The following is a 15,202-nucleotide window of genomic DNA, read 5'->3' on the forward strand; positions in this document are numbered from 1 at the left end:
CAACATTTGTTCATCATCATTCTCTCACCATGATTCTCATTATAAAAACATCTAAATTCACAAGATTAAACAACCTCACAATTGGAATAAAGATACCCTAAGATGATGGGATTATCCCCTTACCTCGAATGCTCTGAAAAATGCAAATTTTTGTTCAATTCTCCTTAGCTAGGGTTTGTCTCATTTTCTCTCCTCTTCTCTATGATTCTTACGTGCAACAACAAATGTTTCTGGCTTTCTCACTACAAGAATTTTGATCATTATTGGCAGATTTAATCCCTCAGTAGTGTATCAAATCCCTCAGTAATACACATTACTGACGGTTTTGTTGAGGAAATAGATCCCTCAGTAATACTGGCGTCAGTAATGTTACTGACGGAATTTTCCCTCAGTAACGTTGAGATGATTTTGACGAAGCATTACTGAGGGATTATTCCCTCAGTAATTACTGGCAGAACAATCCCGTCAGTAATTACTGGCAGAAAAATCCCTCAGTAATGCTTTGTCAAAACCACCTACACAAAACCACCTCTGCATTACTGAGGGAAATTTCCCCCAGTAATGTACTTTACCCTTTTTTTTTAGGAATCCATTCCCTCTTTTTATTTTAATTAAAGAAATAAATGAAATAAACACAAATATATTAAGAAAATAAAATTTAAAAAGACACAAATTAATTAAGAGACATATCATCATAAAGATTTCAATAATATTCATACAATCCAGAAAACTAAAAATAAACTATTATTTTGTAAATCAACAAATTTATTAGATACTAAGCCTGCACAAGACATGCAAAAGCTAGCAGCAAGAACAATACAAAAGCGCCGCCCATACGCGTAACGCCCAAGACCAAACAGAAAGCTAAGAACACAGTCAGCAGGAGATCCCGTAAAAACTCCACACAGCTAACATAATTACCTATTAAAAACTCCTCAGGGAACCAACTATTCATGTAACCATAGTTGCTGCACAAGGTAAATCTTACATTATTAACCATAGTTGCTGCACAGGGTAAATCATACATTAGTAAACCATATTCATTGTTTGAAGTGTCCGAGTCTCTGATTAGGATTTGCTTTAATCGCAAATTCACACATTCACACAGTTAACACATCAATGGTTGTTGGATCGAGATCGGACGAAATAAAAACAAGCAATTTTTTTAACTATAAATATTGATCTTGAAATCCAAAGCTATGATATTGATCTAACAAATATCAATATGTTGAGTGCGTGAATGTGTCAGATTTGTGACTGCAGACAATCTCTCGGTGTCTTACCACTCGGACAAACCACATGTTGGTAATGATGTAATTTGACCAATTTGAAGGGATTTTGTTTTCAAGATAAATGGGCATGAATGATGGCTAAAAATATTAGTACCTGCTGGAAATTTAGCACAACCCTCTTGTATAACATTAAGATCATCAGAGATCACAACAGATCCATCACCTGTAATAGCCAGTACAACTTCAATGCATCATCAAAACCCTGCATAAAAAACAAACATCATTTTTTTGTGCAATTTTCTTGAATTCAGCATATATTATAACATGTCCTGAGCACAAGAAGTACAAACAGAGGCAAGGAGCAATACATAGAAAGCTAAAAAACCAGCTGAACCAAAAACTAAAAGAGCACTAAAAGCTCTTAAGCAACAGCAGGCACCAAACACAAAAACAGAACAAAAACACATACAGGCGTGACAGTGAAAACCGCCCCCTTACTGTGGCATCGGAACAAAGGAAGAATGATGGATTGTTATTCTAGGTCCTCTTCTACAAGTACAAGTACAACATAGTGCATAATTGTAGCTAAGTTCAATTATATAGCCTTGGCTACAAAAGGTACAAACATTACATACATTGCGAACAACATGTTTAGAATGATTCCGATTCATTCTTTTCAATTTCAAATGACCCAATTCATAATTTCTAGTTGACATTTATATATTTCAAAATATAGTAAATCAATTGTTAAACTAAAGACACAATCTATGAAGAAGACAACAAAGTAAATCAATTGCTAAGGTAAATAAATTATTAAAGTAAATAGACCGTAAATAATTTTTTTTTAATAAAAAGCAATTAAATTAAACAAATAAATCATGTTTAAAGGGAAAAAAAAATAGAAAACACAAAACCTGGTGTAGTTGACAAGTTGCTGAGAGTTAGAAATGACTTTACAAGAGTAGAAATAGAAATTAGCTACTGGCAATTGCAATTCGGTGCTAGCATTTTTAATTCCAGAGTTACAATACAGCGGGAGGATCTACAACCAACAACCATGCAACAAAATTTTCCGAATATAAATATTCTGAAATCGCACACACATACAAAATATTAAATCGCAGCCACAAACCAGCAGCAGAGTTCACGAATCACAAACACAAACGGCAAAGCAACAAAGAAAGATTACAATTGTTTGATGTTTGAATGCTTGTAGTGTTGTAGCATTTTAGTACACAAATATTCAGTTTTAGATAATAGAGTTTCTTGAATGATTTCAATGTTATCCAAGCTTGTTTCTAATGAGTTTGTGAACATTTTCTGAAGCACAAAGTTTGACGTTTCACTCTTGACAAAGATGACGAAAACAAGCAATTCTAAAACAATTCCCAATCCCCAATTATAAAACCCTAAAAATTTCTAAAACCCTATAAAAATTTCCAATTCTAAACCCTAAAACAAGCAATTGGAGAATGAATAATGAATAAGAAATTAGAGGATCATTGGCTCACCTTGACATAAGGTGAGTGAGAACTGAAAGAGAGATGCTGGGTTTGAAGAAGATAGTTGAAGATTCAGCGATCTGGGAGAGAAAGTCAGCGACAGGATTTGTTTGTTGTTGTGAGAAAAGCTTGCCGCGGCGAACTGAGTGAAAATCAGCGGCGGTGAACTGAGAGAGAATCAGCAGCGGCGGTTTGTTTGTGCGAGATGAGGAGAAGCGGTTTGTTTGTGTGAGATGAGAAACACGCATGATGCTTCTCAGTACTCACATGCGTGAGTAAAAAATTATGTTAGTTTATAGACAATTTTTTTTAAGAAGGGTCATATTAATATTGTTACTAATTATTACTGACGGATATTTTAAATTACCGACGGATTATTTAATCTGTCATAACATTACTGACCGATTCGTATCCGTCAGTAATGTAATGGCATGTGATTTTGCATTACTGGCGAAAGATTTCCGTCAGTAAACATTGGTTGGTTCATTAATGATTTTACTGACGGATTTATCCCTCAGTAATGTAACTCTCAGAATTATTGAGGGTTTTATCCGTCAGTAACATTATTGAGGGTTTTTTTGTTGTTACTGATGGATTATTCCGTCAGTAATTACTGAGGGTCTAAATCCCTCAGTAATGTAATTTTGAATTGATTAGTAAATAGAGGAATTCTTGTAGTGTCTATTCTTCTATTTATACTAGGGAATTGGGCTATTCATCTATTATTATTTTTCACTCTGCTATCAAAATTTTAATTCTTCCTCCCCCCACTTATATTTCAGAAGGTATTGTCAATCAATCTCTCGTCGCTAATCATACTTATTTTCCTATTTCTGCCGATGATTTAAGTATGTTAGGAAAATAGTTCTTTATAAAGGAAGTGAAATGTGCCTTGTTCTCTATGGGAAATTTCAAAGCTCCGGGAATGGATGGTTTTCATCCCATTTTCTTCAAGAAAAATTGGGATACTTTTGGCTCGTCCATTTTTTATTTTACAAACAAGGTATTTTTTAACCTAGAGTTAATTACAAATGTTAATAGCACCCAACTAACTTTTATTCCCAAAGGTATTGAACCTTCTAAAGCCTCTAACTTCTAACCCATATCTCTTTGTAACGTGATTGATAAGATTGTGATGACTATATTAATAGCTAACAAGCTTATGGAAGTAATGCCTAAAATTATTTTGCCCAATCAAAATAGCTTCATATCAAGGAGGAGTACTTTTGACAATACAATTACCCTACAAGAAATTATTCATCCCATTCAAAATACCAAAGGAAAATATTGTTTATGATGATTAAGTTAGTTATTGTTAAATCCAAGAAATTATGCATACCATTCAAAAAAATCTAAATTCTTTTTTTAATGACACCAACAACATTTTATTATAGAAAAAGTTGTTTAAGTGTATAATTGGAATGATGAAAAACTAAGTATAAATATACTCATCTAGTTTGTTACACTTTTTAAATGATAAAGGAAAAAAAAAACAAAAAAAATATATATTCATATCATGTTTGTTAGATTTGTTTTAATATTTAAATTTATTCTTATCTATTTGTTATATATGTTATTTGTATTGAAAATTGAAGATACTTTTAGAAGAAAAAAAAAATCCAACCCAAAAGTGCTGAAAGAGATAGTTTTCTTTATGAGTAAATAGTCAATTTCCCCACTGAAATTGTAAGTTTCATCAATTACCCCCCTGAAATTCACAAAACTTCAATTACCCCCTGAAATTTCACAACGTTAGTCAATTTACCCCCTCCGTCAAATTTTTCTGTTAGTGAACATGACATTTTGCAAATACCCCCCTGAAGTTTTGCACTTATGTGCAAAATGCCCCCAAAACTTAAAAATTTATATTATTTTTTCTTAAAAACAAACAATGAATAGTTAAATATTAAAGCTAACTATTAATTTTGGAGTTTGGAAAAACTACATACATATATACATCAAAATAGGGAAAAATGTGTATTTTTAAAGTGACAATAATGATTATTTCTAATAGACAAATTATTATTTTTAGAGGTTTATAAACAAATTAATAATCAGATTTAAATTTATATTTTCTCCTTCACCATCTTAGTCTTTTAACTCCTCCAACTCCTTCAACAATTTGGTCAAACCATTTAAACTACACAACCCCCAATATTAATCCACAAATCATCCCATTATTGTCACTTTAAAAAAATACATATTTTTCCCCATTTTGGAGCCTATTTTGATGTATATATGCATGTAGTTTTCCCAAATTCCAAAATTAATAGTTAGTTTTAATATTTAACTATTAATTGTTTGTTTTTAAGAAAAAAATAATATAAAGTTTTAAGTTTGGGGGGCATTTTGCACATAAGTGCAAAACTTCAGGGGGGGTATTTGCAAAACGTCATGTTCACTGACAGAAAAATTTGACGGAGGGGGTAAATTGACTAACGTTGTGAAATTTCAGGGGGGTAATTGAAGTTTTGTTAATTTCATAGGGTAATTGATGAAACTTACAATTTCAGGGAGAAAATTGACTATTTACTCTTTTCTTTATATACAGTAAATATAGATAATATTTTATACACGACATATTCTATGGTTTGTTATATTAGTTATATATTGGTTTAGTAAGGTTAAACCAACTTTCCTTCAACAAGTATAATAATCAATGCTTATGAACAATAACTGAAATCATCGGGGGGGCACTAACCCACATACCCTTACACGAGGATCTACCTTTGTTTTGGCCGAGATTTGGGGCCTGGTTCATGGTTTGGAAATAGTGAGATGAATTCTGTTGTTGTAGTTAACATGATCATCACTCAGAAGACTCATAATCTTCATTTACTTCCTCTTCTTCTTGAAGCATTGTCTCTCAAGTGTGAGATCAAGCATATTTAACGTGAAGCTAATCGATGTAGTTATTCCTTAGTTTAGGTTTTGATGATGTTTTATTTTAGACGTTGTTTACATTTTATGTTTAATTAGCTCAATTGTGAAGGCATCCTTGTCAATTCATGATCTCGGGTTCTCTGCATTAATGTCATGTGTTAAAATTGTGTTTAGGAGTTTCTTGTGAGTCAAGTCTTGGTAAAACTAGTTTTTGAGTCAATTGATCCGATTCAACTTTATTGTGCTTCGTGTATCAATCATGCCAAAAAGTTCCTTCCTTGCTGTTAATGATATATGATACAATTCAAAGACATCTTGATTCATATCATTTTGATAGGATTCAAAGTTTTTCCTTAAATTTTTGATACGATTCAATTGAGCCCTCTGTTCAAGGTTTTGGCTTAGTTGATATTTATCAATATTCTTTGATTCGTATCAATTTTTCATCTGAGTTTTTATGATACAATTCAAATTCTTGCATTTAGAAGTTTGAATCGATTCAAACTTCATCTGAAAATTGTCTTAAAGTTCTTATGATTCACTCCATTGATTTTTTTTTTTATTGAGAATTTACACGAGTGGGACAACTTTTAAAAAAAAAAAAATCAAGATGTGCGCATTTTGAGACTTATGCGGGGAAAAAAACGTAAAAGACCAATTCAGAAGAAAAAGATCAATTTAAAGGACCGGATGTGCAATTTTACATTTTTTGTTCTCCTGTCTTATTTTTCATTCATGAAGGATCTGCAATGTTCCACTTTCTCAAGTTGCTTTAATTTGATTGTTTTGAAACGCTGAGATCAATTGATTTTCTCAAAGATTTTGTTTCTTCATCACAGGCTCAAATGTTGGCAGCTTGTGTTATATTGTTATTGTGCGTTTGATATTGTACAGAAAGATGTTAAAATCATGAATGGAATTGATTTGACTTGGGTATTTCTGGAGAATGAATTGAATTCACAAAGTATTTGCTTGCTCTCATATTCACTTAATTACAACAATTACTTTTTGGCTTAATTACACTTTTGGTCCTACTATTTTGAACAACTCACAAAAATGGTCCTATCTTTTTTAAATCGAACAAAATCGTCCTTAAACTATATGTTTTTTTGCAGTTTTAGTCTTATCTCCTTATTTCCAACTCCATAAACGCACAGAAATGACAGTTTTAGTCCAACCACCTATGCTCAATCATGAAATAAACAAGAATAAAATATGTGGGTACAAGAAATCTACTTTATTCAGCACACTAACCTAATTTCCGAGATATGTTACATACCTGAAACATGTCTTAGAAATTAGAGTTTTTTTTTATTTGTGTGCGAAATTATGATTTTATGGCCAACAAATATAATTATGATCAAAATTACGCATCATATGAAATTATGGAACTTCCCTTGGAGAGAAGAAGCCTTTATTGTTATTTTTGATGAGTCTAAATTATGCAACTTTATCTAACTACTGAAAGTTGAAATAGGATATTAGTTCTGACGCAGAAAAAGGGTGCGTTTCAAGAAAATAACATGGTTATTCTTTAATTTGAGTAACATAAATGTGAACGGTGAATGTGTTAAATGAAAATCGATTTTCATGAACTTAAAAAATAATTATTGAAATAAACTAAAAAGGAAATTATTGGTATAAACATCTACGCCTCATGTGGTACTACAAGTTTAAATTCATTCAAGAAAAACTATCCTAATACTCCTCTAAATAATGGAAAAAATCTTACAGGGAAAATGTGTAACATGCTCTTTTTTATTTATAAGATTTAACATGCTCTTAATGAATGATTGGGAAATACATTTTTTTTTTCTTCACAGTATCATTCACAAGTATGTTGGTGGTCAAATGCATAGTAGCATGGCTTAGTTTTTAATTGAGTAAATAGACAATTACCCCTCTGAAATTGTAAGTTTCGTCAATTACTCCCCTGAAATTAACAAAACTTCAATTACCCCCTGAAATTGCACAACGTTAATCAATTTACCCCCTCCGTCAAATTTTTCTATTAGTCAACATGACGTTTTGCAAATACCCCCCGAAGTTTTGCAGTTATGTGCAAAATGCCCCCTAAACTTGAAAATTCTTTTTTTTTTCTTATCCAAAACATGCAAATTTGGACTTAGTAATTGACCAATGAAAATTGATATATTATCCAACAACCTGAGTGACTATAGAATGGTGAAAGCTGAACAAAAAAGGATCAAAAGGGTCTTGTGCAAAGCGTTAAAAATGTAATCAAATGTGTCAATTTAATAATTGAAAGTGAACTTAACAAAAGAATGGTAAAGCATTCAAAATCATGCCAAAAAAACTGAAATTCAATCGTTGAAAGTTTAAAGCTACTGCAATCGAAGCTGCTAAAATAAAATGGTTCATTATGATTCATATTTAGGGATTCAGAAACACATGTAGTCGATCATATAACAGAATAAAAAAGATGAGCAATAGTCACTCCTTTTCTAAACTAAGACAAGACAATAATATAATATGTCACCACTTATAACCATATATGGAGTAATTGCCTATTTAATCCATATATATCCTAAAATTTATATTTACTCCATATATATCCTAAAATTTATATGGAGTAACGTAGCCATATATTTTGACATCTTGGTTATGCCAATTATATGTCATTTATGTGTTTCATCATGTATGTCATGCATTAGTTTGATCGTTTCAGGGAACATATATGGTTGTATACCGACAAAACTTAGCTAATATGCTTCACAATCAGTGACAATGCAGTCACTTTTAAGGATAAGAAAAAAAAATATATAAATTTTCAAGTTCAGGGGATATTTTGCACATAAGTGCAAAACTTAATGAGGTATTTGCAAAACGTCATGTTGACTAACAGAAAAATTTGACGGAGGGGGTAAATTGATTAACGTTGTGCAATTTCAGGGGGTAATTGACGAAACTTACAATTTCAGGGAGGTAATTGCCTATTTACTCGTTTTTTATTTATCTGTTAAGTAGCTCATGCTGAGCTCCAATAATAGTTAGTTGGAACCTATGAAGCACAAACACTCCACGAATTAGGTGGTCTCGGTGTAGGACACTAAAATGATACTAACACATATGATTACACTTAATTATGTTATTTTCTTAAATTATTATTGGTGTCAGCGTGTTGGTGTCTGTGTCGTGTCTGGTGTCCATGCTACATAGGTTGGAACTCTAAAAGTTTACAAACTTTTCTAGCAAATAAAAATTAGCAGATAATATTTTGAACTTAATTCAATAATGGAATTGCATAACAGGTATCATAAACACAAAAAAGAAAAGATTCTAGTCATTACTTACAGAAACAGAAGTAACTGATAATTCGGAACAACCTAATTACAAATGCCGTCACTGCCTGAAGATTCATCATTGAAGCTAAACCAATTTTGTCAAAATAATAGATAATGTGTGTAAAAATATGAGAAATAGCCGTAAAACATAACTGATATATGATACAAATAAGTGGTAAAAATGGTGACTTGAAAAATGTAAAAAAAATAAGCTATCATCTTTTGTCCTATTCCAATTTCAAAATTTCAAGTTCAGCACATAGTAAAACTCACTAAAAGTAACTTCTACAATAAAACTAGTGAACCATCTTCAAGTGCAGGTTCAATGCGTCTAGCAGATCATAGACAGGCATCAAATCCGGGCGAGAATCATGCCCAGCAAAGAACCTATACATGGAACCACCCAAATCAACACAACTCTCTCCAGCCATTTTCTTCAACCCTCCGTCTCTCATTACCCTCCTCACATTCGCCGCTTTCTCCCAATTTCCTACTTCAGCATACATGTTAGCAACAATAACTAAATTCCCTCCTCTCTTTGGCTCCATTTCAAGCAACCTTTTCCTTACTTTATCTCCTATCCCGGTACGGTCACAAACATCATGAACTGTACACGCACTTAACAAAGTCCTCCACACAATCGGGTCAGGCGCAAAAGGCATACTCTGTATAAACCTATAAGCTTCTCCAAGATGGCCAGCACGACCCAATACATCAACCATGGCTCCATAATGCACCATCATAGGTTTGATCCCATGAACAAATTCCATATCGCGAAAATATCGGAATCCCTCATCAACCATCCCAGCATGGCTGCAGGCACAAAGAACACCAAGATATGTAACATAATTAGGGGAAATATTATTACTTTTTTTGTCATTCATCATGTCAAACAATACAAGAGCTTCTTCAGCAAAACCATGTTGTGCTAACCCCATTATCATAGCACTCCAAGTCCACACATTTCTCTTTTCCATTCTCTCGAAAACAACCCTAGCATAACCTAATGCACCCGATTTACCATACATGTCAACAAGAGCAGTACCTAAGTGAACACTCAAAACCATCCCTTTCAAAATCAATTGAGAATGAACCCATCTTCCAAGGCTCAAATAACCTAACTCAGCACAAACCGACAACAACAAAACCATACTAGTCTCGTCTGGTTCAAAGGCACAATCCCTCATCTTAAAAAAATACCCAATTCCATCACTTAACCAAACATTCTCAACACAAGCCGTCATTACCGAGTTCCACGAAACAATCGTTCTCACACACATTTCATCAAACACCTTTCTTGCATAAACAATTTTCTTACAACAACCATAAAAATTAATCATATTGTTACAAACATAAACATCAGAATCCAAACCAAACTTAACAAGATCAGCATGAACCTGTTTTCCTTCACATAAAACTAAAGCCATAGCACAAGACTTGAAAATAAAAGGGTAAGTAAGTTTATTAGGTTTAACACCATTTTCTCGCATTTTCTTGAATACCCAGATGGATTCAATTGGAGAATCGCTTGATGCATAACCTCTGATGAGAATATTCCATGAAATAGGTGATGGGTTGTTGGAGAAATGGAAAACGAGTTTACGTGCATGGGAGAGGTTTTTGAAGGGAGAGAGGGAGAAGAAGTAAACGAGTTGTGAGAGAATGTGAGTGTCATTGTGAAGAGAGTTGAGGTGGATTTGTGCTTGGAGTTGATGGAGTTTGGTGATGGAATGAAGGGAGTTTAGGAGATTGAGACATTGTTGTTTGTTTGTGAGGGTTTGAAATCGAACCATGCATGCATTTGGATTTTGAGTTTGATGTTTTGGTTTGAGTTCACACCCAAATCTAGTTGACTTTGGATATTTAAAGGAAATTGTGAGAAACAAAAGAATAGAGAGTCCCCCTCAAAAAAAGAAATAGAGATGGAAGGAGATAGGAGAAAGAGAAATCTTCAAAACTAATGACAAAATATATTATTTTAATGAGATGTTAGGTTTTAATTACGTGAGAGTTCATCTAAGAATTTTTCAATGTGTTATAATCTCTCGAGTCTTTGTTATAAGAAACAAAATAATAAGGTTTTTTCTAAATTACCTTTGAAAAATGGTGGGTAATTTACCCACCAACCAATGAAAATGAGCAATTTATTTGTGGGGTTAAGATAGTTCATGTATATGTGCTTATGTGGCTAATGTGTATTGGTTGGGGTAAATTACCCATCATTCTTTCATGGGTAGCCTAGTTGTCACCAAATAAAAAACATCAAAATTAATACATTTTTTTTGTTTGAACAAGCCAAAATAATACTCCTTCCAGTTTTATTTATAAGAAACGTTTGATTTTTTTGATTCATTGGATAAATGATGTTATTTGGTATATCTTCTATACCAAGTACATTAGTTACTCAATGAATCTAAAAAGTCAACTTTTTTTTATAATAGAACCGGAAAGAGTTTAGCTTAACTTTATCAATGATAACAGATGGAATCTGTATTTATGTAACTTTTTATTTTTTTTTACATATATACCCTCATAAAAATTGTAAAATATTAAACACATCCGCTAATATTAAAATGAGAAACATTAAATATGGATAGAAAAGTCTTTTAAGCAATAACTACACTTTAAAAGTTGTGACATTTTTTTATATTGAGGACCAATTTTATTTTTTTGAAAATTTTATTATAATAAGGACCGTGCGAGTAATTTTTAAAAACATAGGTTGTTACGGCAATTATTCTAGATTTTCTTCATGCCTGGTCATTACTTTCAAAACATAAATATAGGTTGAGAATAGTGAATCTTTCATACTTTTTATTTGGTTATCGTAAAAGCCTTATAACTTATAATATTAAAGTATATGGTGTTAGAAATATTGTTGGTGATGATGTTGGAACACTATAACAAATAGGAAAAACGATGAAGACAACACAAATGTATGTATGATGCTAAATTTTAACTTTTAAAAAGGCACGTGCTATTTGTATTGACAACACAATGTATACCATCTCATACTTGTATTGAATCACTTTTTTTAATACAAAAAATAAGCTTTTTCTGGTCCTCATTGGTAATGTGTTAATGCATTATCCATCAATATGTCCACTCCACTTAAACATTTCTTTGATTGAATAATTTAGTTGTTTATTTAAATATCAATGACAAATTTTATAATATGACAATTATTAAACATTTAGAGACTAATTTGGATATAGGTTCACGATGGATACCTATATCTCTATTACCTATCCCAAATCTGTGTTTTGAAATCGGAAAAAACTCAAACTATACTCAACCTTAATCAAAGCGGGGAAAACTCTTCGAAACATAGTGCATTTAGACGGATACTAGTTTTGATATCATGCGTAGAGGAGAGGTAGCAAAGTTGATAATCACAAACAAGTTTTGGATTCTTGTAAAAAACAAGTTTTGGATTCAAACGCACCAATAATTTTGAGACAATTTTATTGGACCCATGATGAGTTCTTAAGGGTTTATTCTATAGAACAAAAAAAATTAATCAGTTACTTCAAATTGGTTATAAAATAAAAGTTACTTTAACACTACAAGAAATTACGTCAACCGTATATAAATGCAAACGTTAATGAGTAATACTAAATTACTAAGGATTAGTGAAAACTACTTGATGGTGTGGATATGGTATTGTGGAGCCTACTTAGTCACTTGTGATGGGTTATACCATTGGTTTTGCTTTGGAGTGGCATTGTTACAACAAAGAATTTTCCTATAATATAAGTCGGCAGATTGAAATATTTAGTTGAAGTTCCAAGTCCATGACTTTCTTAATTTAATAGGATATCCAAGTTTATTGAAAAGGAGAAAATAAATTCTAACATTAATCCAACAATGAAATATTAACACTGACAACACAAGTTGAACTCACACACAAAATATAAACAAACCTTTTTTCAACTATAACCAATCTTCGTGGCCTAATAATAATACTCTGATAAATTTATTTGCACAAATTAAGGCACTCCTTGTGTTATTCTTTCCCCTTCCAGTAATTCCACATCCCATATGAACTTATAATCATGTTGATATTAGGGTTTGATTCTTCTTGAGTGCTTGTACATAAGGATGGAAATAGGTCAGATCTAGTCTACGATAGATCAGGCTAAGCCAAACTCTTTTCATAAATAGAGAAGGTCTAGGCTTTTTTATAAGCCTATTTAGTTTAAAAGGTCAGACCACTGACCATTTAAATATTAGGGCTATTAGGCCGGCCTATTTAAGTAAATATAAATAATAATATTTTTTATCATATTATATTTTGTACTTTGAATTAAAATAAAAGTTTGTTGACTTTTTCAGTAATTTAAGCTTATTAGTATACATTAACTTTTTGCATATATAAATGTATTATTATAAACTAGAATTGAAATATGGAACAATATATAGTCAAATTTCCTAAAAACTCATGTTGATTATCAAAAGAGAGTTTAATCTAGTTGATATATTAGTTAGGTAGTCTATTTAAACTTAGATCACATTGCTTATTTAAAAAATGTTCATACTAAATAGGCTTTTAAACAGGCTAGCAAGACGTATCAGACTTTCAGAAGGTCAGACTTAAGCCTAAAAAATAAGCCTATCACAGACCCCAGATCAGGCTTAAGCCTTCAAAAAAATTGACATGCCAGATTCAAACTTTGCAAAACCTAACTCGGCCTAGCCTATTTCCACATTACTTGTGCATTCTACCTGAATGAGCCCACATGGGACCAAGAATAATATTTATAGGCAACAAAATATGTGGGATTTGGCATGAAGAAAGAAAAAATCGTACAAATTGTCATGCTACTATTAAGATCTATATATGTTGAAAAGTATATGTGGAGCATTGGTACCTTAATTGGTAGGCGACCTTACAACCACCTCAACCCACGAATTATATTTTGAATAATATAAATAATAATATTAAAGAAGCTTTGTTACATCACACTTCTACAAACTAATAATCACTTCTTCGTCAAATCTTCAACCACAAGAATAATCCTCTAACAACCACTTGATCTTTTTCAAAGCCAAATGCAAGATTGTCATAATCAACCGTTTAAGCAAATGGTTTTGTCTATGTTTAAGCAATTTTTTTTTTTTTTTTATGTGAATCTACTCGTAAACTCCCACAATTTATCTTATATTAAAATAATATATACATGGCACATGTATTTATATAATACGATAAATGTATAAAAATCTCAAGACAATTATTAATAAAAATAATGAACTGAATGTTAAAAATTTGATGATAAAAATTGTTGAACGTTTCCTACGAATTTATCCGTTTACCAAATTTGTAGTCAAGTTAACTCGAAATTGATACCATGACTCAAGATTTTAACAACATTTATCTATGGAATATGACTCATAGAATTTTAGCTCACTTTCATGGGATATAAACTACTAGTTACACCTGGGATGAGACATTCTTGCATTGTAATTTGTAAACAAGTTTAAAGATAAAAAATTTGTTCTAGCAACAAAAGAAAAAAAATATTGATTAATCGTGACCTTTATTTCAACCTTTGGAATACGTCTATATTCCACCTCCAAGGTCAATTTTTTTAACCATTTTAATAGCATTCTATGAGCTACACGTAACTGAAAAGTAAAATTCGATCACATTTTGGAGAGAGAAAGAAAGAAGGTAGTATCCTTGTTTTATTATCACACCAACCAAAAGACAAGTTACAAATTGCAAAGAGGAACTTAGAATTGGACCCCACTGGTTCAATTTGAAACACTTATGTAACAAAAATGTTAGGCTACACTTTCTAACACATACATTACACACTGTTTAACTAGATAAAATTTGTGTTTATGGGACTACATTATTTAGTGGCATTTATATGAATTTTTCTACTAAGATATAACTTCTGAGGTTTTGCTTTCACATCTTGATATTTAAAAAAGATAAAAGAGTTAAAAAAATTCATAGTAGAACTAATATCTGGTATGAACCAAGTGCATTAGTTCATGTTCAATGTGAAAGTAGGTTGAATAAAATTACGGTGGCACTGTCACCATTATTTTTGTTAAAGTTACAAATTTTAATTTTGTAAAATCACGATGGTTCATCACGATTTTGTCAAACTCAATGTGATACTAAACAAACACTAAGTGACTTATGAACTTGACATATCACTTTCATTGATACATTACAGTTGAATTTTGATCCTTGATATTAATCATGGAGAAAAAAAAATGAAGAATTGGAACACCCCAACATTAAAAGACAAAATTTCATTAGAGCAAG

The 15,202-nt window shown here is 31.7% G+C and overlaps 1 protein-coding gene and 1 long non-coding RNA gene across 2 annotated transcripts; both read right to left on the reverse strand.

Annotated features, from left to right (window-relative positions):
- Positions 1 to 677: 677 nt before the first annotated feature.
- Positions 678 to 2,882, reverse strand: LOC11433777 (uncharacterized). The gene is made up of 4 exons (XR_003012382.2): positions 2,744 to 2,882; positions 2,147 to 2,274; positions 1,387 to 1,494; positions 678 to 1,005 (listed from the first exon to the last, which is right to left on the reverse strand). It is a non-coding gene; the product is annotated as an uncharacterized lncRNA (long non-coding RNA).
- A 6,013-nt stretch (positions 2,883 to 8,895) lies between these two features.
- LOC11413279 (pentatricopeptide repeat-containing protein At2g36730) lies at positions 8,896 to 10,845 on the reverse strand. The gene has a single exon (XM_003613982.4). It carries the CDS (start codon positions 10,713 to 10,715, stop codon positions 9,219 to 9,221), a length of 1,497 nt encoding a protein of 498 aa, XP_003614030.1. The 5' UTR covers positions 10,716 to 10,845; the 3' UTR covers positions 8,896 to 9,218.
- Positions 10,846 to 15,202: the final 4,357 nt, after the last annotated feature.

Source organism: Medicago truncatula, chromosome 5 (assembly GCF_003473485.1).
Source record: "Medicago truncatula cultivar Jemalong A17 chromosome 5, MtrunA17r5.0-ANR, whole genome shotgun sequence".
NCBI classification, from domain to species: Eukaryota; Viridiplantae; Streptophyta; class Magnoliopsida; order Fabales; family Fabaceae; genus Medicago; species Medicago truncatula.

Excerpts from the sequence above, each read along its gene's own strand:
- LOC11413279 (XM_003613982.4), bottom strand. The coding sequence starts at position 10,715 with ATGGTTCGATTTCAAACCCTCACAAACAAACAACAATGTCTCAATCTC.